Raw genomic sequence first — 24,394 nt, 5'->3', positions numbered from 1 at the left:
TTTTGCAGGCAAAGAAATATTCAAATATACCCATACCTGGACGATTGTCTAATTCAGGCAGAAAGCCAGGACATACTTTTGAATCATCTGGCATTTGTACAAAAGGTGCCAGCTTGTCTGGGGTACACCATAAATGAAAAGAAATCACATTGTGTACCCTGTCAACAAATTGTATTCCTGGGAGCAAGCTTGAACACAACTTCCCAGATAGCTTTCCTCATGCCAGAGAAACAAGTTCATTTCACAGGTTATTTCAAACTAATGGCCACAAAACCCTGCTTATCTGCAAGACAAATACTGCAAGCCTTGGGGTTCATGGCCTCCTGCATTCTCCTAATTCCATATGCAAGACTGCATATGAGGAAACTACAATAGTATCTAAAAAGCATTTGGTGTCAACATTCTCAGGATCTAGATGCAATGATTCCTATCATACCTTGCCTACAGTTGGAGTTCTTTGGTGGGCAGAGGCCTGCCACCAAAACAAGGGACTGCCATTCACTCTACCCCCTACTGCCCAAACCCTAACAACAGACGCATCAGACTAAGCATGGGGGCCTCACTTAGCAGGGAAGTGCATTCAGGGCAAATGGAACCCAAGTCAAATGCACCTGTATATCAATCAAAAAGAAAAGTTAGCCATACAGAATGCTCTGACAGCTTTCAAGGACCACATTCTTCCAGAGCAATTAATGGTAAAGACGGACAACACCATTGTTATGTGGTACATAATTAAGCAGGGGGGAACTTACTCATACCCTCTCTGCAGACTAGCCATGGCTCTGTGGAACACAGCCTTGAGCTACCAATTGCACCTACAGGCTCAATTCCTGCCAGGAAAGCTAAATACATTGGCAGACAACCTAAGCGGAAATCTCATGGACCCACATGAGTGGAAATTGGAACCAAAGACATTCAACATGTTGATAAACAAATGGGGGAGCCCAGATATAGACCTGTTTGCCTCCCCCCAGAACTACCAATTAGACAAATTCTGCACAAGGACTCCCCACAAACAAGCTTGGAAAGTGGATGCCCTGTCCTTCACCTGGAAAAATCATCAGTCTATGCCTTTCCTCCTGTGCCTCTCCCAGGTACTACTAAAGATCAAACAGGACAAACCAAGGATGATACTGATTGCACCAGACTGGCCAAGCCAACACTGATACCCCCTCTTGCGCAGTGTGTCACTGCTGGCACCATGGCACCTGCCTCAGACCCCTACCCTGCTGTCCCAGCAGGAGGGCCAGATTTTGCACCCTCAGCTTCAAACTCTGAAGCTGGCAGCCTGGCTAATTACCTGATCTCTCCGTTACCATCCCTCAGTAAAGAAGTGTTGGATGTCATTCTGGAGGCAAGGAGGCCTGGAACCAAACTCAGGGGATGGGCACAGCAGCACCCAATTTACATCAGATTCTTCAATACTTAACTGAGATGCTTCACAAGGGCCTTTCCTTTTCCTCCATTAAAATTCATTGCTTAGCCATTTCAGCTCATTACAGCACAGACCCACCCCTCTTCTCTCATCCACTGCTCAATCAGTTCCTCAGAGGGGCCAAAAACTTAAGACCACCCAGGAGAGCCCCAACTCCAGCCTGGGACCTTAACATTGCATTGGAAAAATTCACTGTACCATCTTTTGAGCCAGCTGCAAGTGCAGAGTTAAAATTTCTTTCTTGGAAAACAGCCTTCCTTTTAGCCATCACTTCAACAAGAAGGGTGTCTGAATTACAGGCCCTTATGGCAGTGGAACCTTTCATCATCTTTCATGTGGACAGGGTGTCCCTCAGGACCAATCCCTCCTTCATGCCCACGGTAGTATCCCTTGTGGCTCTTAATACGTCCATTCATTTGCCAACCTTCTTTTCTAATCCACAGAACAAAGGGGAACGGATACTGCACTCATTAGATGTGCACAGACAACTTAGATTTTACTTGGACAGGACTAAACCTCTCAGGAAATCTGAACAGCTGCTGGTGACATTTGCTGCAGGGGCAGAGGCGAAGGCCATTTCAAAGCAAACCATTTCTAATTGGATAGGCCATTGCATTCATTTCTGCTATAAGCACCATGGAAAACCTATCCCACAGTGGATAAGACCACATTCAACCAGGGCTGCATCTACCTCTACAACCTTTCTCAAAGGTGTCCCTACCAGGGACATCCTAGAAGCTGCTACCTGGAGTTCTGTACATACTTTCACCAAGCATTACCATTTGCCAATTTTCTCTAAATCCAGAGCTGGTTTTGCCATTGCAGTCTTGCAGGGCCTTATAGCTGGTCCTAATGGTATCTAAATTCCTCCTCCCATCCTTAGCTTTCGGAATCTCCCCAAATGTGATGACTGCAACAGTGAAACATGAAGAACATAGTACAGTTGTTTACACTTACCATAAATGTAGATGTTAGAGTGTATTGACTGTTGCAGTCCTGGTTACCCTCCCTCCAGCCCCCTGACTTCTTTTGGCTATATCTGTATTCTTTTTTACTGTGCTTAAAGGTTTTTTTGGTGTATTTACTTTTTTGTTAGAGGTATAACTTGTATATATTTAATTGCTTCCCATTAAGGGGGCACCTGACATCTGGGGCAAGAAAAACTGATGTAACGGCGTCGGCTGCATGCTTTATACCCCTGACTACCTGATGTCATGGAAGATGAGACAGCAACCGACGCACGATCCAAGACTTTGGTAATCAGGCCGACTGAGGGTTACTGCAAGCAGATAACCCAAATGTGATGACTGCAACAGTGAATACACTCGAACATCTACATTTATGGTAAGTGTACACAACTGTACTTTCTCCATATCCAAGCCAATGATGGAACTAGGGTTGTGTGGATCATGTCAGGGCTGCATTCCTCTGTGTCTCAGAGCTGGGTATCTCTCTCTCTTTTTTTTTTTTTTTTGACCCGATTCACACTTACACACTTTTGGACTATCAGTATAAGTTTTAATATTTTATTTTCTGTTTAACCAAATGTGTCTTATCATGGGTTATATACACCTCTTCCCTATGTTGTGTTGGTTCGCTGCAAAAGTAGTACTTTTATTCCTTGCTGATATTTTTTTTTCAGACAACAGAAAGTGAGTTTGAAGAGGTTCTATATGGGAGTCTTAAAACAGACTTGTCATCCGCTTTCAGTACACCTGAACAGCTCCATCTCTTACTTGTGGCTATTCAGAAGTTTCCTGGGGTGCTCAAACCAAAGCGATTAAAGAAACTGCTCGGAACTTCCACCGTTGTTACAGATGAGAATATTCCAAAGTAAGAATTTTAAAATTGTTAGCATGGGAAAATGGGAAGTGTAGTTTAGAGAGTAGGCTATAAAACAAAATCGGCCTTATATGGATATTTCTTTTTTTTCTTGATTTAGTCTTTTAAAGCCAGTGAGCTAAGCTTGATGGAATTGTTAAGATTTTCTGACTCACACAATTAGGAAACAGTGTGAAGCAGTTAAAAAAATAGCAAATTTGTACAATTAGTACAGGAGTCAACACTATAAATTCTGAATTTATCAGTAATGTCGTAGTGACATGCTGAAAAAATCAGAGCAGTTTTTTTTACATTTTTTAGGAGTTGAGAATTGTGTTGCTAAGCTAATAATTTGGTATTTTTCACAGTTAAAATTAATGTACGTTGATAGAATAAACATTAAAATTTAAAACAGTTTAAGGAGAAACTGTTAATTGAAAATAAAATTACATTTTATATTTAGAAGCATGAAATGACTTTTTTAAAATTTCTTGTTTATATATTCACCGTTTGTAACTGCTGTGGTTTGGAGAAGACTTTGACTAGTGATTTGGTATAACATCCCCTGTACTGCACACTGAGAGTTGCTTTTATTGTCACCCCCACCAAGACAGTTAATTCACTATCCGTTACTGACCCATTCTTCAGTTTTTGTGCGTCATAGGATACTTGAATAGGGAAATGAGACCTGAGAATTATTGCCAACATCCTATGGGGCAAGTAATTTTCATTTATTCCTAGCACTTCCCATTTTTGGCAAGGAAAGCCTGGTGCAGTGCTTCTCTATGTAGTTGGGCTCTGTGTGAGATGTGGTTCTGCATTCCTGTGATATTCTGCTAGAGCATGTACTCTTTGACTGACTAATGTTTGAGTAGTGCTGCTTAGAAGGGACTGTATTAGCTGAACTTCTCCCAGGTAAATCTTCTCTGCCAGGGCTTTGCCAGCATTCCTCCCCTCTTGAGTGGGAGAGACTGTGTTGTAACCACTAACTCCATTTCTTCTCTGGCCAACTCCTGTAGTGTCTGGTCTTCACAACCTGTGGTATCTGGAAAGTAGTAAGGACGCCATCCCTGTACATCATAGACCATTGGGCAGCCAGATATCAGGGGATTATATGGCTGCCACTGCCTGCTTTCCAGATTCAAAATGGTCCCTCTGTCCAAATTCCATCCCAGTCTTCTTTCTTTGTCTTGTCCTTAACCAGAGGATATCTCATATGATAAGATCCTTTTTCAATGAGGGGTTTCTTCTTATGGGAAACTGAGGCAGTTTCTGATGTCCAGAAATAAAATATACACACATTTTGGGCCTGCACACAGCATCACCTCTAGCTGTTCCTCCAGTTTTTGGGGTGTTTGTACATGTTTTCAACATGGCATCACTGGAACCAGACTTCTGATATACTGCTTCTTGTAAGTATCACTGGTTTTATAGGGTCCAGGATAATTTCAGTTATTATACAAGAACCTGGTAGTAGATGTGGCAGTGGTGGTCATAGATGATGCTAAGTGGCCCAAGTTGGTTCATACTCAAAGTACCATCTACTTTGATTAGGAGAGTAGAGTCTTGTATCACTTTGTAAAGGTCTGCACTTCAGTAACAGTGTCTTTCAGAGCTGTAAACTGTTCAGGCTCAAATGTTTAAGTACCAGGGTGACATGGAATTGCCTGGGGAGGTAACCTAGGAAGCGCAAAACATAGAAGTTAGGATAGTCCAGCTAATTTTGTAGGTTTGCAGACATGCAATAATTTAAATTTGCTTATGATACTGTGGATGCAGCATCCAAATCTGCTGCTGTGCAGCTGATCGGTAGGAGACACGAGTGACTGAGGAATCTGCCCTTGCCAGAGGATGTAAAGGCTTCATACACCACTGGACAAAGAATTGTTCTTTTAAACCCCCTTTTCAAGAGATCTTTAATGTATGGGAGGAAAAGGGGAAAAACTGTGCAGTCAGTATGACAAATATTCAATCCATCAGTTCCAAAATGTAACAGGAATTCTGTCCAAGTTTTGGCGTCTCTGCTGATGTCAGACCAGGGAGAAATGAGAAGACTGGAAGAAGGCGTTTCAAAAGACGACAACGTAATTAGGAGGGAAAGCTTAGGGCTGGCTCCCACACAGAGTGTGTAGCAGAAACGATGTCCCTATATCAAATTCCACCCCAAAATTTTAAATTCCCTTTGTCCTGATAGTGACCTCTTTTTCTCAGTATTTTTTTCCAGAAAAAAAAGGAAGGAAATAATAGACAACAGGTGGTATTGCAGATTGTCTCCCAGGGATACAGACTGCAATTTCTATCTGTCCCAAGATTTCACAGACTACTGTCCATGTAAAAAGAAGACTAGCATTTGTTGGAGAGACTGCTGCAACAGACAGCAGTGCAGAAAAGACCCACAGTGAGAGGAGGGCGTGGGGTTTTACTCAAGGTTCTTTCTTGTGGCAAGAAAAGAGAAAGAGTGGTTTTGAAGCCCTGTCCTGGATCTCACAAATGTCAACAAGTTCCTGAAAGTCCAGAGTTCAAGTTGATTACCTTAACATGTTTTTTTTTACCCCTCCTGTTATCTTTGGCCATGATGATAATGCTGTCTGAATAGTACCTATTGACACATTCCCATGGGCATTTTTTTTTCTCAGTTTCAAAGCAAGGTGATCCTTTGGGCTAGATATTGTACCCAGTGCCTTCCCAAAATGCATTTCCCTAATAAAAGCACATTGCAAGATCAGGGGCATTTAAATATAATAAAATCTTACTAGAGCAGTTGTCTGATTCGGGCCCGTTTTCAGGAGGAATTGCAAAAGACATTAACGTATACTCTGAACTGTTTTCAGAACTTAGTGTTCTCCGTTAGTCTCCCCAAAACAAATTTGATGCTTTCAAGGATAGTCGTTTTCTAGGATATCTGTTGACTTCTCACATGGTTCTGCAAGAGAGAGAGTTACATGATCACATACAAGAGCAAATTGCATCTCAGGTAGACTTCCTCCTAGTAAGGAAGGAGCACTGGGGTAGATTCAGTGATTGCACCAGGGTAGAATCGGTGATGGCAGTCATACCCAGTGAAACAGTCAGATCACAGTATAAAACCACTTGCATATCTTGCTTTCTTTTTTTCTAACAATTATCCATGATTAAAAGAGTCTGGTTTGAACTTAACTGCTATAAATACAGTCTCATCAGACAGATTATAAAGATACCCTAAACTCAGATGAACAGTGTATTAGTTATCTGATGCTGCTGCCTCTGATCTTGCCTGTATAGTCACCTCCTGTGGATCATTGTGGACAATTCTGACTACCTCTTGGTTCAAAGTATTTTAGACATAGTTTGTGTGTTTGGCATGGTCTTTTTAGGACATAATCATTTTCAACAGATGCCTCAGATTCAGTCTCAGCAACTTTTCATCCTGTGTGTGAACAACAAAAGACGAAGGTTGCTTGCACTTCTTCACAACCATTCCTGGCTGCTATTCTGTTAAACTTTGCTGCACTGTCATCCACTTGGAAAGAAGAGAGCTGCCTTTGAATATTTTAGCATTTTTGTCTAGACTGACTTGTTTTCAAGTCTCCCCTTTACTCGAGAAGCTTTTCATAATGAAGAAGGTAGCACTAAGTTTTCTGCTCTGTAATCTACAGTTTATTTTTAGCTGAGCTTGATAATATAATTATTCCTCATGAAGGTGTACTTTTACTTCAGGAATAATATAATTACCCTTCATAAAATGGTATTTCTTTATTACAGGAAAGATAGATTTATGTGTATGTAACTGGTACATTTAATGCATTAAGCTTTCTTAATTATATTTTTGCCATTTGAACTGTCTCTTGACTGACTTTGGAAAATTCAGACTGAAGATCACATGTTGAAACTCATTGCTCTGAAATTCACTTGAATTTATATTTGCCTATTTTGGATAGTTAACAGAGTTTTTTTTCCTTTGGTCTCCCCATCTGCTTGCCAACCATTGAGCTACCCCCATCAGACTCGAACCCATTTGTTCCTTAAGGTTCAGGGAATCCCTTTAGATTTCCAGTGGTGTGAGCTATACAGAAAGGCTATCCTCCAAGTGCAACTGGGGAAAGTTTGTGCTTTAGACGTCTTGGCCCTAACCTGCCCTCCTGGGTGAGATGTGAACATCTTTGTCGCCATGTAAACTGCCTATGTCCTTGTATCAGCTTGCTAGCATTCTTCCTCCATGCTGAGAAGGACCAGCATTACTGGCTTGGGTGGCCACATCCATATCCCATATCACTCTCTGCACTAGCTGCCATCATTTGGAGTCCGTTCCTGCCATCTGGCAGACATTGGGTTGGGAGTGACAGCCTGGATTTGTCAGAACTTTTTCAACCCTATGATAGTCACATCCATCCTATCAACCACTGTTGTCAAGTACATGAGCCACAAACTGAACTTTGGTTGTCTGGGCCTTAGTCAGGGCTTTATCCCTGTAAACCACTTGCATGGCTACCTTTAATAGTTATGATCATGTCATTGTACTCCATGTCTTAAAACACAGTTCCAAGTGCATTAATCACATGAAAACTTAGGAAAGCATAATGCTGCAGGGGTTGGCATTGTTGCCCCACAGCATTTAATTCCTAGAATTAGTTCCTAGGTACATTTACCCGTCGATTCTGCATGCCCTTCCTGGGTCTGCAGCGATGTTTGCCAGTTGCTTTGTTTTCCTCACAGTTCTTAAAGATATGATGTAAGTAAATTAGCAGTCCCCCACATATACAGCCCAGAGGTGTGTATGTGATGTTTGTGAATGTCACTGCATCATGCAGTGGCCTAGTGTCATATCCAGGATGAGGTCTATGTCTTATGCCCATGGAATGCTGGGATATGCATCATTTGCACTGCAGCTCTGAATATGATAAAATGGGTATTGGGAAATGAATGAATATATCAAATGCTTATAGCTCTGAAACTAAAACAGGCCTTTTCTACTTTACTCTGTGGTGTCTTCCCAGCACTGCACTCTCATTAACACTCTAAATGGACTTGAATTTCTTTTTTACATTGATGTTCCTGAGAAGTATACTGTTAAGTTAACACTTCACAGTTACAAGTAAATTTATTGAATTTTGTGTACATTTCTTTTCTTAGCTGATGTGGCACTCTTATTGTATTTTTTTTTTATCCAACTTCATATACAATTCTTCTTTAAATGAAAAGTATGGTTGGATTTCTTTCCTTTCAGCCAACTTCTGTTGAGGACATCCTTTCATTGTCAAATTTCAGAACATTCTTGTTTCTAGATCATTATGAGTATACTTTTGAAAGAGTTTTGAATTCTTTTCTGTCCTATGTATTAGTGGGTCTACGTTAAATCTTCTAATGCTTAAAAAAGCAAACTATAATTTAAAGAACCCATGTAAGTGAAAGCTTACACTCTCCAACGCTTAGAAGAGCAATTTTTTTCAAAGGGAAAAAAAAATCACTATTCCACAAAATAAAAAATTTAAAACATTACATAAAGTGGGGGGCTTCGCCCCCCACACTCCCCCTACTTAAATATACCAACACCGAGATCGCACTACAGTGACGAAAACGGCAAAGTAACGGAAGCAGCCAAGCAAATTCTTTCCCTGGGAAATAATTCACTTATATGCCGTTTCGCTATTTTGCCTTTTTGTTCTTTCAAGTTTGATCAAAACACATTTGAAAGAATGTGTCTTTGATCATTTAATAGGAACCCATATTAGTTGAGCTATCCACATCTGTCCCAGCAGATATACATATATATATATATATATATATATATATATATATATATATATATATATATATATATATACACACATATACATATATACACACATATATATATATATATATATATATATATATATATATATATACATATACATATACACACATATATATACACACACACACATATATATATATATATATATATATATATATACATATATGTGTGTGTGTGTGTATCTATATATATATATATATATATATATATATATATATATATATATCCCCCTGTGATGGGTACAAATAGCTCAGCGTATCTGCTATTTGCATTTCCTTTTCTGACTTGTACTTCATAATGAAGTTATAATTCTGCAGTTTCAGTAACATTCTTACTGTCTTGTTGGTGACTTTTGTGAGTCCTTAACTGTAGTCTGCAGTAATTTGTTCTTTTCCATCAATGCAGCTTTCTCATAAATGTAGTCATGAAACTTTACACATCTGTGCATTGTGACTAATAGGTTTGTCTCTAATCTAAACACTGCTTCTTTATGTATATAAGTCATTGATGTTTAGCAAGCTGGAGTACATTTCTCACTGCAATCTTCTTATAACGAGCCTGACTTGTTTATATCAAAGAACTTCCCTTGGGTGCTTTAGTTTCTGTCGCTTTAAATTTAGAACCCTGTTTCTGCTGTCCATTTAAAAGCTGAAATGTGTCATGGTCCCTTAATTTCCTTAATGATACTCATGTCATAGATTCAGAGTAAATTTAGACTCTTATTGTATAATTCATTGATAACTGTGTTTAGTTTGAGGCATTTACAATATTGTTACTGCTTGCTTGTGTTTAGCTTCTAGCCTTTGTATGCTAAAATATGACTCCTGTATCTCAGCTCTGTAACTCTGAGTTTACATTTTTGCTCAACTTGACAGCTTGTGGTTATATCATCATAACCTTTTCAGTTGCACAGTCAGTCACACATTCTGTTCTGGTCTGACTCTACTAGTATGCCATCAGTTGTATTAACATCATCAAGTGATGTTTGCAGCAGCTGTCCAGTACAATGATTAATGTGCTGTTGAAATACCAAAAGGAAGTCATGTAAAATCTGTACCATTCTGAAGGTGAACTAAAAGTACACAACCTGGACCTTTTCTTATAAAGTCTAATTTGCCAAAGTCAGTGGTTTGCATGAATTACAGAAAATGCTTTGTTTTGGGCATGGCAGACACCACCTCATTGTATGAAGTCAATAGTGCTGTTTTATAGTTTGTTCCTGTTAATGAATCATTCTTATTTATTTTAAGCACCTTTATTAAATTATCACTTAAGACATAGGCAAATGTACATTAACAGAAAAGAAAAACAAACCATATTAACATTATTCCAGTTACTTACATTATTCATCACAACCTTTCTTTCTTAAACTATCATCAGTCCAACATTACATAAATTATTGAATTCCTGCCTGACCTTAAACCTCACTCCTTCTGAACATTATTCTGCATGTATTGTTCCCGTAATTTCCATGAAATTTTCTTCTTCCCTTTTCTAAAGATCTCTCTTCAGTGCTTTTATCTCTCTATTTTCTAATATAAAATTCAATACTTCAAATACAGTTAGCTTAGAATTTGATTTCCATTTTCTAGTAATTGTTTTTTTTTGGTAGCCAACAGATTAATAAGACCTTAACTATGCCTATGCAGTTCAGATCTTGTGTCCAGCTGAAAGTAGTTTCAGTAGTTACAGCCATTTGCTTACCCAGTATTTCTGAGAAGAGTAATCTGTAAGGGGATTTTTAAAATCTGCCAGCTCATTACAGTACCAGATGATATGTTCCCAGGTACCTCTTTCTTCTCCATCACACCTCCAACATTTGCTGTCTACCTGAGGAAAAATTATTCGAAGTTTGCTGGGGAAATAAAAGTACCTATGCAAACACTTCCAAGCGGAGATACTAAATCTTCTGGTCTTTGTTGTATATTTGTGAGCCATACAGATGTTCTGCCATTGATCTCCAGTCTCTTTCCAATCTTTTCTTACCTCCTCAGATTGATTCATGTAGTTATTATGCAATATTTTATATACCCTACTAATTATCCTTTTAAAGGAAGACTCCACACTACAACTAAAAAGTATTTTTTCACTCAGTTTTTATTTTCTGAGCAATTTTAACATATCAGAAACGGTCTGAGTGCTTCTTGTAGAATTTTAATATATTTTGCACAAAATGGTTACCAGTGGGGCTTGACATATCAACCCAAACTTGTTTTTCTTCAGTTCTTTCTCTTTTTCCATAATGAATTAGATCGCTGCTTTATACGAGTCATGCAAGACATGAAGTAGTGGTGTATTCCTATTCCATTGACATATAATGGGACTAGTGCCTGTCAATGTTGTCTTGTATACCTTTTATAACACTACTTCTTTTTTTGTTTCAACACAATAGATAAAGCAATTATAAAACAACAAATGACTATTTGGTCAATACATCAAAGTCCTACATATCAAAAATAATTAATATTTTTCAAGCAAGTCTTTACACCAAGATTTATATGAATGTATAATATTAGAAGTTTTCATCTTTATAGTATGCAGTTCACTACTGCAAACAGTTTATACTATACTAACAAATTCAGCAATAGAGGGGTAACTTTTCCAGTTTTTAGTAATTTCTTTTCTGGCTATAGCAAGAGTAGACCAAATAAGAGGCATTTGGGTTTTTGGAATTATTTCAGGAATAGGAGCAATAAATAAAACAAAAAAATTTGAAATATTACATCTATCTGACCATAGAGCTTGAATGAATTTATTAACTTGTTTCCAAAAAGGGAAGATGACTTTATATTCATATACCATATGTGTCTACTCCGCTATTATTTCAGAATCACATCGCCAGCATTTAATTCGGTTTGATTTATACATAATTGTAATTTTGTTAGGAGTGACACAAGTTCTGTGCAAGAATTTCCAAGCGAAAGTTTTCTAATATAATGAAGATATGGTTTTAATTTTTAATATTATTTTCTTGTATTCTTCAGCAAAGTCTTCATTATTAATTTTTGAAGAGTGATTCCAATAGGAATTGTCTAAATAAATGAAATCTAACTTAAGAATTTTATAAATGTGTGACAAATATGATTTTTATTGCATTGTTGATATTTATTAAGAATTAAAGTAATTTGTGGAACAATTTCTTGTCTAGGTTAAATATCTTTATCTTTGTATGCACAAAGTCTCTACACACTTGTAAATAACCTACTCTCAGAATCTTGATTGTATTTGAACCTTAAATTTTCAACAGTATATATATATATATATATATATATATATATATATATCAGTACCGTTTAAGAATTAATGCCAATAAATTAAGTTACTTTGTTTCATAACTATCATTTTATTGACGTTATGAGTTTCTAAGCAGTCCTTTGTATATGCAGTTTGGAAACAAAGAAAATATTAAGTCTTTAATACAATGGTTAGAATATGTGAACTTTTGGAAAGAGGACATGATGCTATTTAAATAGGGAATTTGAGAAGAGGGTATAATTTATTTGCGCAAAAAAATTTTTTATAAACAGATAAAACAGTTAGGGGGCTATTTGTTTATGGCTGGTCGTGATAACATTTATTCTGTGCTAATAATATTTCTTGATATATTTGTTTCCATTTTGAATCCTAGGATGAATTTTTCCACAGGACTGTAACTTTTACAGTTGTTGAAATAGCATACAACTGAATATCAGGGAATCCTATTCCACCATTATCCCAACCTTTTCTGTGCCAGTCAGAAGAGATTATTGGTTTATTTGGATGCCAAAAAAAAAAGTAAAATATTTATCATTTAAATGAAATATTTATCTTCTTCATTTTTTTGTGGAGATGGTAGTAATTACCATCTTAATAAGGATTAATCTTTCTTCCATGGTAAAGAAGAATCTGTTGCAATTTGTGACTAAGCTAAAAATTTTATCAACAACTTGTTGAATGTGTTTGTATCATTTTTTTACTATTAGACATAATGGCTATACCAAGGTATTTCATTTGATTGCTCTTCCAATTAAAGTTAAAAAATTCATACAAAATATTCTATTTTTATATTAATTAATAATGTAGTTGTTTTATTATAATTAAATCTAAAGTTCAAGATATCTTCAAACTGACTCATAGAACTAATTATACATTCTAATGAATTTTCTAATGATTTTTCTCTATTTCCTATTACTAAAATATCAGCAAAGAGTTGAATCTTCAGCTTGAAATCTTCTTTTATGTTGTTACCTTTAATGTTCTTATTGAATATAATACTATTAGCAAAGGGTTCTATACCTAATGCAAAAAGTAAAGGTGATAATGGACAACCTTGTTATGTGCTTTTTTGTAATTTAAAGGAAAGAAAAGAACCTATTTTAACATAAGCACGAGTTATTGTATAATTTAGAAATTATTGCAATAAGCTCAGATACGAAATTATACGCTTCAAGTATTTTAAACAGGCACGACCAGTTAACTGAGTCAAAAGCCTTATCTAAATTGAGACTAATGGTAGAAAGTTATTTATTTTTGTTTGCATAGTCTATTAATGTATGTTCTTATTATGTTATTCTGTACTTGTCTATTTAAAATAAACAAAGTCTGAACATTGTTAATTAGTTTAGGTATAAGTAGATTAATTCTGGTAGCTATAAGTAGATTAATTCTGGTAGCTAAAATGGACATGAACATCTTATAGTCCACATTTAAAAGTAAAATGGGTCTGTAGGATGAACACTTTGTAGGATCCTTATCTTGTTTTAAAATAGGTGATATAGGGAATATTTCCATGGTGGGGGGGGGGACTTCAGCAAGTTTCTATTGCTCTGTAGACCTTGTCTAATATTTTAATTGCATCATCCGGTAGTATTTTATATAGTTCTGATATAGGACCAGCCAAGCCCGGCGTCGTATTATTTTTAACTTTTTTATTTAATCTTTTATTTCTGTTAAAGTGAATGGTTTATCGTTTTATTTTTATTGGTTCACTTGTTATTTTATTATTTATATTTTCCCTTAGAAAGATTTCAACTATATCATCATTATCTAGGTTATTTGTATTATTTATATTTTCATAAAATATTTCAAAGCCCTCAAGAATACCTTTAATATCTGTTTTTTTATTATTTATGTGTTATTTCTTTGATATTTAGTTTATTAATTTTCTTTGATCTAAGAGCAAGTTTATGCAAACTTAAAGGGTTTACTGAATATGCCTGAAGGTTTAAGTTTTTTCCAGGATGTTCTTCGTGTTTTACTGTTGCATTCATCACTTTTGGGTTATCTGCTTGCCGTATCCCTCAGTCGGCCTGAATAACAAAGTCTTGGGTCCTGCGTCAGTTGCTGTTCCTTCTTCCATGACGTCATGTCATCAGGGGTGTAAAACATGCAGCCAATGCCATTACCCCAGTCTTTCTTGCCGTGCAGTGCCCATAGCAGAAGCAGTTCACCGGTCGGCCGACTCCTGAAATTTTCATTTTCAAGTTTCAGAACCAAAGTCTTCAACTAAAGCTAAGTACCCCGCTGGGGAAACTTTTTCTTACTCCTTACCGATGTCCGTAAAAGGTAGTAATTGCATTACTTGTGGAAAGCAAATACCTCATAAAGATTTTCATTCGTACTGTATTCATTGCCTAGGCCCTGACCAACAACGTACCATGCTGTAGGTTTTGTGCTTTATTTAATCCGCGCACTATCCGTCGTCAGTATATTTTCGTCTCAAAATATTTTGGTTCTCTGTTTAATTATCCAGAAATGTCATCAGTTAGCCGTCCGACTACCAGGATTCCGAAAAAACACAAGGATAAAGACAGAGAGAGGCCGCTGAGGTCTAAAACTGCCGACGATGCTTCTCCTAAGCCAGTCGCCATTTTGCCGGTACTCAGTGAGGCGCTTTCGCAGCCCCTGATACCTGCTATTTCTGATTCACAGGCCTCTACTGAGACCCATTCAGAGTCTGGTATGCCACGAGATCCTTCAATTATGGAACCTGCAGATGTCTCTACCTTGGATGGGTCCGGAACTGCTGTGCAGGCACCGGCTTCTGAGGGTGTATTTAGGCCTATGGACTTGCATATTAAACCAACGCCTCCTTCTTCTTTTAGGCCTAAATCTCAAACCATGCCTAAAAAAACAATGCCCAGGCCACATACTCAGGCCTCTATGCCTAAAAAACAAATGATAAGAATGGCTGAAGATCTTATAACTCTAATCAGGGGAATCCAGCCTCCCCCTTTTAAGAGACCTAGGACTGAAGTTGTGTAAGAATCTTCTGACCAGGATTCTGATTTTTCTGATGATCTGGATTTGGACTTATCTACTTATGAGGATTCTGTTGCAGAGGACTATATTCCCTCTGCTTCCCCTCCAGAGGATTTTTCTTTTGCTGAAACCTTACATACTCTAATGGAGCATTTCCACTGGGAAAGCCATGATTTTTCTGTTTCAGAAAAGAGGCTTAGGGATTTCTTACTTCTGCCTCAGCATAGGCCTTTAGCTATTCCTCCAGTACTGGACATTGTTGATTATGCTTTTTCGGGATCTAGTTTGGTCCCTGATTCCTTACCTCCTGATCCCAAAAAACCTGACTGATATTACAGGGTTCCTGATTCACATAAGTTCCTTTTTAAAAATCCTATTGCGGATCCAGAGACTATTTCACAGGGACCCAAGGGCATGTAAGGCTTCTACTGCTAAAAATCCTACCTCTTCTGATAGAGACTCCAGGGCGCTGAATAAATTTTTACACTTCTGCAACCTTGGCCATTAGGGCTTTAAACTGCCAGTTTCATATGTTAAAGTATCAAAAACATGTTTACTGGATTGCTTAAACAGAAAATGATGTTGATTCCCGACTGTACGGAAAATAAAGAATTACAGGATTTAATGCATTCTGCTGAACAGGTTGGAAAACATACTTTGCAATGTGGATTTGATTTTTTAGAGGCCTCTTGCAGGGCTGCTGTTAGTGGTTCTGTGCTCAGAAGGCATGCTTGGCTTAAGGAGCAATCTTTACCTGATCATGTTAAAACAAAATTGCTGGATGCGCCCTTAAATCAGGACCACCTGTTTGGCAACAAGGCTGAGGAAGTTCTTAAAAAGATGGATGATAAAGCTAAATCTATGCAAACTGTTAAAGAATTCTTACAAGTTCAGCCTCCTAGATTTAGTAGGCACTGGCCCTCTAAGAATTGATCCTTTCCAGCCTCTTCAAGGTCTTCTCAAGCCAAACCCAGACATAGCAGTTAACCCCAGGTTTCAGTCCCAGGGGACACATAAGACTAAGCTGTGGTGGGGTTTCCGCACCCAAATCAAGGAGTAGTAGGACTCCCCCCTATGGAAAACAGTCTCAGTGACTTGCTTCTAAAACTTCCAAGCACTTCCCAACTGATTGCTCCTTTAGGCGGAAAGATTGGCCTGCAGGCCAGAAACTGAGAACACATTACCCAGGACAAATGGGTTTTAAATATAGTGTCCCAAGGATAAAGATTTCACTTCCACACCTTACCAACACCAAGTTGGTGGCCAGATCTACCCCCAAATCAGTGGGCAGAGGCCCAAAATAAAGTACTCTCTGTCTTAAGCATGGGGGGCTATTCATTTGGTACCAGAAGAGGAAAAGAGACAAGGGTTCTATTTAAGACTTTTCCTGGTACCTAGAAAAGGCAATACATGGTGTCCTATCCTGGACCTTTCTACTCTAAATACCTTTCTGGTGATTCCAAAAATCAAGATGCTGACTCTTCATCAGCTGCTTCCTATGCTAGGCAAAGATGCATGGTTGGCAACACTAGACTTAAAAGAAGCATACCTGCACATTCCTATCCAGGAGTCTTGCAGAAAATACCTACGCTTCAAAGCAGGCTACATGCACTGTCAGTTCTCTGCACTGCCCTTTGGCTTATCTACTACACCCAGTGTATTCACAAAGTGCCTAGCTCCAGTCATTGCATTCTGCAGGCAAAGAAATATTCAAATATACCCATATCTGGATAATTGTCTAATTCAGGCAGAAAGCCAGGACATACTTTTGAATCATCTGGCCTTTGTTCGAATGGTACTGACATGTCTGGGGTACACCATAAATAAAAAGAAATCACAACTGGTACCGTCAACAAGTTATATTCCTGGGAGCAAGCTTGAATACAACTTCCTAGATGGCTTTCCTCACGCCATAGAAACGGATTCATTTGACAATCTACTTCAAACAATTGGCCACAAAAACCCAGTTATCTGAAAGGCAAATACTTGCAAGCCTTGGGGTTCATGGCCTCCTGCATTCTTCTAATTCTATATACAAGGCTGCATATGAGTAAACTGCAGTGGTATCTCAAAAGCCTATGGTGTCAACATTCACAGGATCTAGAGGCAATGATTCCTATCATACCTTGCTTACGCCTAGAGTTCCTTTGGTGGGCAGAGGCCTGCCACCAGAACAGGGGACTACCATTCACACTACCCCTTGCAGTCCAAACCTTAACAACAGATGCATCAGACTATGCATGGGGGGCCCACCTGGCTGGGAAGTGCATTTAGGGCAAATGGAACGAAAGTCAAATGCGCCTGCATATCAATCAAAAAGAAATGTTTGTTGTGCAGAATGCTCTGACAGCCTTCAAGGACCACATTCATCCAGGACAATTAGTGATAGACTGACAACACCACTGTTATGTGGTACACAAACAAGCAGGGGGGGGTCACACATTCTTACCCCCTCTGCAGACTAGCTATGGCATTGTGGAACACAGCCCTGAGCTATCAGGTGCATTTACAAGCTCAGTTCCTGCCAGGAAAACTAAATACACTGGCAGACGAATTAAGCAGAAACCTCATGGACCCACACGAGTGGAAACTGGAAACAAGGATTTTCGGCTTGTTGACAAGCAAGTGGGGGAGCCCAGATATAGACCTGTTTGCCTTCCCCCAAAACTATCAGTTGGACAAATTCTGCACCAGGACCCCCCACAAACAAGCTTGGAAAGTGGATGCTCTGTCCTTCAGCTGGAAAAACCTATCAGTTTATGCCTTTCCTCCGCTGCCTCTGCTCTCCAAAGTACTACTAAAGATCAAACAAGACAAACCAAGGACTATTTTGATTGCACCAGACTGGCCATGCCAACACTGGTTCCACCTCTTGTGCAGTGTGTCACTGTGGGCCCCATGACACTTATGTCAGCTGGAGAACCAAATTCTGCATCCTCAACTTCAAACACTGAATCTAACAGCCTGGCTAATTACATAATTTCTCCTTTACCATCCCTCAGTAAACCAGGGATGGATATAATTTTAGAGTCAAGGAGTCCTAGTACCAGAAAGTCTTGCGCTGGAAAATGGAAAAGATTCTGTGCCTGGAACCAGTCTCAATGGATGAGCACAACAGTGCCCAATTAACCTCAGATAACTGAGATGCTTCATAAGGGCCTGTCTTTCTCATCCATCAAAATTCACGCCTCAGCCATCTCAGCTCATTATAACACAGAACCACCCCTCTTCTCTCATCCACTACTTAAGCAGTGCCTCAGAGGGGCCAAAAATCTACGACCACCCAGGAGAGACCCTACTCCAGCCTGGGACCTCAACTTGGTATTGGAAAAGCTCATCCTTCCTCCCTTCGAGCCAGCTGCCACTGCGGACTTAAAATTCCTTTCTTGGAAAACAGCTTTCATTTTAGCAATCACCTCAGCAAGAAGGGTATCTGAATTACAGGCGCTCATGGCAGTGGAGCCTTTCATCATCTTTCATGCAGACAGGGTGTCACTCGGGGCCAATCCCTCCTTCATGCCCAAGGTGGTATCCAGTGTGGCCCTTAATCAGTCCATACATTTGCCAACCTTCTTTCCTAATCCACAGAACAAAGGGGAACAGATTCTGCACTCCTTTGATGTGCACAGGCAACTTAGATTCCACTTGGACAGAACTAAACCTCAAAGGAAATCTGATCAACTGCTGGTGGCATTTGCTGCAGGGGCAGAGGAGAAGGCCATTTTAAAGCAAACCATTTCCAGATGGATAGGCCATTGCATTCTTTTTTGCTACAAACACCATGGAAAACCTATCCCACAGGGGATCAGACCCCACTCTACCAGGGCTGCATCTACCTCTACAGCCTTTCTCAGAGGTGTCCCTACCAGAGACATCCTAGAAGCTACTACTTGGAGTTCTATACATACTTGCACCAAGCATTACCATCTGCTGATTTTCTCTAAATCCAGAGTTGGTTTTGCCACTGCAGTCTTGCAGGACCTTTTAGCTGGTCCTAATTCTATTTCAATTCCTCCTCCCATCCTTAGCTTTGGGAATCTACCGAAAAGTGATGACTGTAACAGTGAAACACAAAGAACATAGTACAGTTGTGTACACTTACCATAAATGTAGATGTTGGAGTGTATTCACTGTTGCAGTCCTGGTTACCCTCCCTCCAGCCCCCTTCTTTTTCCTTTTTGGATATACCTCTGCTTTCCTTTACTATTTTCAAAAGCTTTTTGGTGTATTTGTTTTTGTTGGAGGTATAGCCTTGTATATTTATAGATTTAATTGCTTCCCATTAAGGGGGCACCTGACATCTGGGCCAAGAAATACTGATGTAATTGGTGTCGGCTGCATGTTTTTTACCCCTGATGTCATGGAAGAAGGGACAGCAACTGAAGCAGGACCCAAGACTTTTGTTAATCAGGCCGACTGAGGGCTACTGCAAGCAGATAACCCAAAAGTGATGACTTAAACAGTGAATATACTCAAACATCTACATTTATGGTAAGTGTACACAACTGTACGTTTCTTCTTCTGGCTTTTTCCCGGATAGGGGTTGCCACAGCAGATTACCTGTCCTCTCATGATCGGCAGTGGAGTTTTTATGGTGCTGAGTTGCCAGCCTGGCACCCAACCTTCCATGGAAGGCACACACACAAATGCATTCATGCCTAGGGCCAATTTAGAGTGCCCAATCCATCTACAGCTTGTTTTTGGGATGTGGGAGGAAACCGGAGCACCCATAGGAAACCCACACGACCACAGGGAGGACATGCGGACTCAGCACAGAAGGCATCCCAGCCGAGGATCGAACCGGAGAACCTCTTGCTGTGAGAAGGCAATGCTAGCCACTGCACCACTGCGGCCTACCCTAAGTTTTTTTTTCCAGGTTTATTGAAACACTATAATTTAGAATTTCAACATGTTTTCCACTTAAGCTTTTAAGTTCAGACTGACTGATAGTGTCATTTGGTTTTAGATTTAACTTTAGTGTGTCTATTTTGGCCTGTAGTTCATTCAATTCTTTGTCCCATTCTCTTGTTTTAGTAATATACCAACCTGTATCTCTTCCATTTAAGTATGTCTTTAGTGATTCCCACAGGGCAGTGTCTGATACTTCACCATTCATGTTTATTTCTAGTTAATTTTTGATCTCCTTAACAGACTGATCTTTCAACCCTTTTATTTTAACAATGTATCTGATGTTAATCTTCATTCATTCCTTACTGATTGGTATCGGTATCATCTTCAGAACTGAGTCGGCCTTATAACAAGCTCGTGGCAGCCAATAAACTCTCGAGCTAAGCTTTACCCATGGTGCCCTTCTCCTTGTTACCTCAGATCTTGTTTGCCGAGTAACCATCAAGATGTGTCAAGCCAACTCTCAGCTAAGTAGTATAAAAATGATTATTCTAAAATCTCTTTTTTCCACAGGATTTCTTTCTTCTGCTCTTGTAATACCTTTTTTTATTGGTCGCTAAACTTTTATCCCTATTGATTAAAATTTTTCTTCTTGCCTCCTTACCAAATCTGTAATCTTAGTACCATCACTGGTCCAGGCCTTTCCTCTCTCTACTTTCTTCCCCTTACCTCTTGAGATAATCTACATACCATTGCTGGTATTCTTTCTTGCCTTCCTTAGAAAAGCATTTTTTTTTCTGTCTTTACATTTAGAGTTTGTACTTGTATTGCATTTGTTTCATATTTTGTTAATACCAAATAAACAATTTGCTGAAGTTGTTCCCTGCCATGTCTGAGAATCTGAGAAGAAAGGGACAACAGGATTCAAGCAGTGCGACCAGTGCAGTCGTAAAATGCCTAATTCAGACACTCATGTTTCTTGTGTCTATTGTCTGGGTATCTGCACGTCTATCTGTTCAGCCACCTTGTGACATTTGTAAAGGGTCAGTTCTCATACCCTAAACGAGAGGAAAAACAAACTGATTCTTAAGGGCCTGTTAAAAACACCTTTCTCAGATGCTATTTCTGGGTCTGAGGGCTCACCCCCTCCAAAGAAAAAACACAAAAAAATAAGTCATTCTGTTCCTTTTTCACCTCTTTCTAGTGATGAGAAGTCTGAACCCAAGCCAAAAATTCTTAAATTGGCACCAACAACTTCAGATCTGGGGCCTCAACTGCCCTCCACGGCGCTGTTTTCAGTTCCGAAGCTGCATATATCTACTTCACTGCTGTCTTCAATAATATTGGCCATGACACCGACAATATCTACTGCACCAACTATGCCTTCATCTAGCACTTCAGTTCCATCCTTTTCAGCACCAACAGTAGTAAATCCAGTGCCGGTCACTTCCCCCTACCCTATACATGTTATTGGTCTTGAGACCACTGTGCCGATAGGAGAGCCTACCCCTCTGACCCAATACTCTTCCGTGGCAGATCTTTTCTTTGGGCAGCAATGTAGACCTTGCTTGGAACGGCCCGATTCTCTGTTGTGGATATCAACTCGATCTTCCAGGAGCCTCTCGGAATTGGAAGTGGTGCGTCTTGTGGATCAGCTGCTGACGGCCAGAGGGATTTCAACACCTTCCAGAACTCCCTTCCCAACTGGAGTTGGGAGTTTTTCTCCATGGACTCCTGCATATTCTCCTCCTTTCACCTCCTTGTAGGTATTGAAGCAGTCTGCACCACTGCCTATTTCTGTTCCCACTCCTTTGGTTCCACTGGTGGATCTCACCATGATTTTGGAGCTGACCCTTTGGTCTTTGCCTCACTCTGAGCCGAGCCATTCTCAGGATTGTGACTGCACTGTAGGCACCGTGACCCCTACTATGGTGCCAGCTACTACAGTTCCTGGAGTCTTGGCAGTACCAAGTCCTCTTGGGGCTTCTTCCTTGGGAGTGGGCCTGTTGGAGTAGGGTGTGACCACGGTTCCAGGGTTGTCCTTCTCAGTTTCGGGTTCATATCCCTCTTCAGGTGGGCCAGCTTTCCAAGCTATGGAGAGGGCCCCTGCCTCTGTAGGCAAACTATCAATGTTGGAATACCAGATATGTCCTCCCTCTGAACCGTAGCTGACACAGGCCACCGCATTGGGACATTGAGGACAAGAGCCTCAAGATACCCTAACGCAGGGTGCCCTCTCTTCAGAATCCCCGTCTGAAGCCCCAGCTGAAGAGGTATTGTATAAAAGATTGTGCAAGGGGAACCACATGGATTCCCCTGAGGAGTCCCTCACCGAAGACGCGGACTACGATGAAGGGGATGGGTCCCCATGGTCACCCCCCTCAGGATGTCTCCTTTGGAACCATCCTGGAAATTTTAAAGCAGCGGAGAGCCTGGAAGCCCACCAACCCTTCCTCTGAGGAGTCTGTATTTTTGCAGGCTTTTCATGCTTGACCATCTTCTTGGGTGACCCTGCCTGAAGACAAGTAAGTCCAACATGTCATGCAGCACTTGGAAGAGTCCTAATACTATTAAACCAATCCCCTGGAGACCAGACACAATTTTGTCCCCGCCTGAAGGAAGCCCACACTGGTCCAAAGGCCTACCAGTAGATGCTATGGTGATGGTGGCGGCCACTAGGAAAGAGCTTTCAGAGGATAACCAGACTTTCCACCCCCCTAAAACAAGGAGTCTCGGGTATTGGACAGGTTAGGGAAGCGAGTGTTTGCTTCATTGACCTTTGCCATTTGGTCCTTGAATTACTTGGCACACTTTACTAGGGTTCAGAGAGACCTAATCTTGGAACTCTTTGGGACCTTAGCAGGAGCAGTTTCTGACTAGGTACAGGATAAAGTTGCCTCATAGCTTGCGACCCTGGAATCTATATCTAACTCGTCCATGCAGTTAACCTCTCACGATACCAAAGGGGTGGCTAGAGCTGCGGGTTCAGGCGTTGTCATGAGATGTCACACCAGAATGCGCCTTTGCGGACCCTTTTAAGTCTTCCTTTCTTAACGCTCCAGTGGAAGGTTTTTCCCTGTTTGGCCCAAAAGTGAGACATGCTAGCCAGGTGTGAAAAGGACGGTAAGACCCTGTCTGCCATGGGCATACGTTTTTCCACCCCTCAACATTCCTACTCTTGGAATTAGAGGAGTGGCAATATGTGACACAAGAAGTCCCAGGGTCCTTTCCGTGACACACGTGGTGAGTTTACTGTCTGGGGCAAAGGGGATAGCTTATTTGGAAGATGCCCCTAGAGAGGCAGAGGGGTCCGTGTAACCAGTTGCCCAAGGATTCTTTCTCTTGTCAGCCATACCAGTGCTCCTGAAGAGCGGTCCGATTGCTTTCTTCTGGAACCAGTCGGGGTACATTTCTCTCTGCACCACCCTGCCTGGCAATTAATAACCGCAGATTCTTGGGAGCAGAGTATAATAGCCAGAGGTTTTCACGTACCCTTCAGCATATGTCCAAAGCCATTAAGACACATTCCCAATGTTCCACCCAGTCAAAGGGAAGCAACAGCTTGAGAAATATGAAAGCTGTCTCAAAAAAGTAATACAAGGATTCCCACCAGACCAAATAGGATCTGATTTTACCCAAGGTTCTTTTTAGTGCCAAAAAAGACAGGGGAGTGGAGACCAATTTTGGATATCAGCATTCTGAACAAATTTGTCAACCAAAGAAAATTCCGGATGGTCACAAGTCAGTCTATTCTACCCTTCTTAGAGAAAGATGATTGGATGTGCTCAACAGATCTTCAGGATGTGTATTACCACATAAAAATGGACAAACGCTCCAGAAGATTTATTTGCTTATGGCTGGGAGTCCATCATTACCAATTCCCGATGCTGCCGTTTGGAGACTCTACACTCCCCAGGGGGCATGGTAGTAGTAACAGCTCACTTGAGACTGCAAAGATTCCGAGTGTTTCCATACTTAAACGATTGGCTCCTTACCGCCCCACCAAGCGTCTACTGGTTACAGCCTTAAACTACAGTCTAGAACTAGCAAAATACCTAGAAATCTCTATAAACAGGGAGAAATGCAAGTTGACTCCTTCTCAAATCTTGGAATTTATAGGAGCAACTTTCGGTACCCAATCTTGCCTAGTCTCCCTGCCAGATCACAGATTAGAAAGACTGAGGTCCCAACACTGGGTGATACTCTCCCAAGACAATGTTCCAGCTTGGGCTATCCTTCAACTTTTAGGATCAACAACATCATCAATTGAATAGTTC

General features: G+C 40.1%; 1 protein-coding gene across 2 annotated transcripts in view; it reads left to right on the top strand.

Moving 5' to 3' along the window:
• The window catches only part of MYBBP1A (MYB binding protein 1a), a 1,224,315-nt gene that overhangs the window by 265,282 nt on the left and 934,639 nt on the right, over positions 1-24,394 (top strand). The window contains exon 6 of one of the 2 annotated variants that reach the window (XM_044054196.1): positions 3,078-3,268. The exons of the other annotated variant lie outside the window; for it this stretch is intronic. Within the exon in view, the coding sequence (XP_043910131.1) occupies positions 3,078-3,268 (191 nt within the window). The remainder of the gene's footprint in view (positions 1-3,077; positions 3,269-24,394) is intronic. 2 annotated transcript variants of the gene reach the window in all.

The sequence above is a fragment of the Protopterus annectens genome, chromosome 13.part0, assembly GCF_019279795.1.
Source record: "Protopterus annectens isolate FY-2018-M chromosome 13.part0, PAN1.0, whole genome shotgun sequence".
NCBI lineage: Eukaryota > Metazoa > Chordata > Ceratodontiformes > Protopteridae > Protopterus > Protopterus annectens.
The sequence above is the reverse complement of the archived record's forward strand: the minus strand, read 5'-3'. Positions and strand labels throughout refer to the sequence as shown.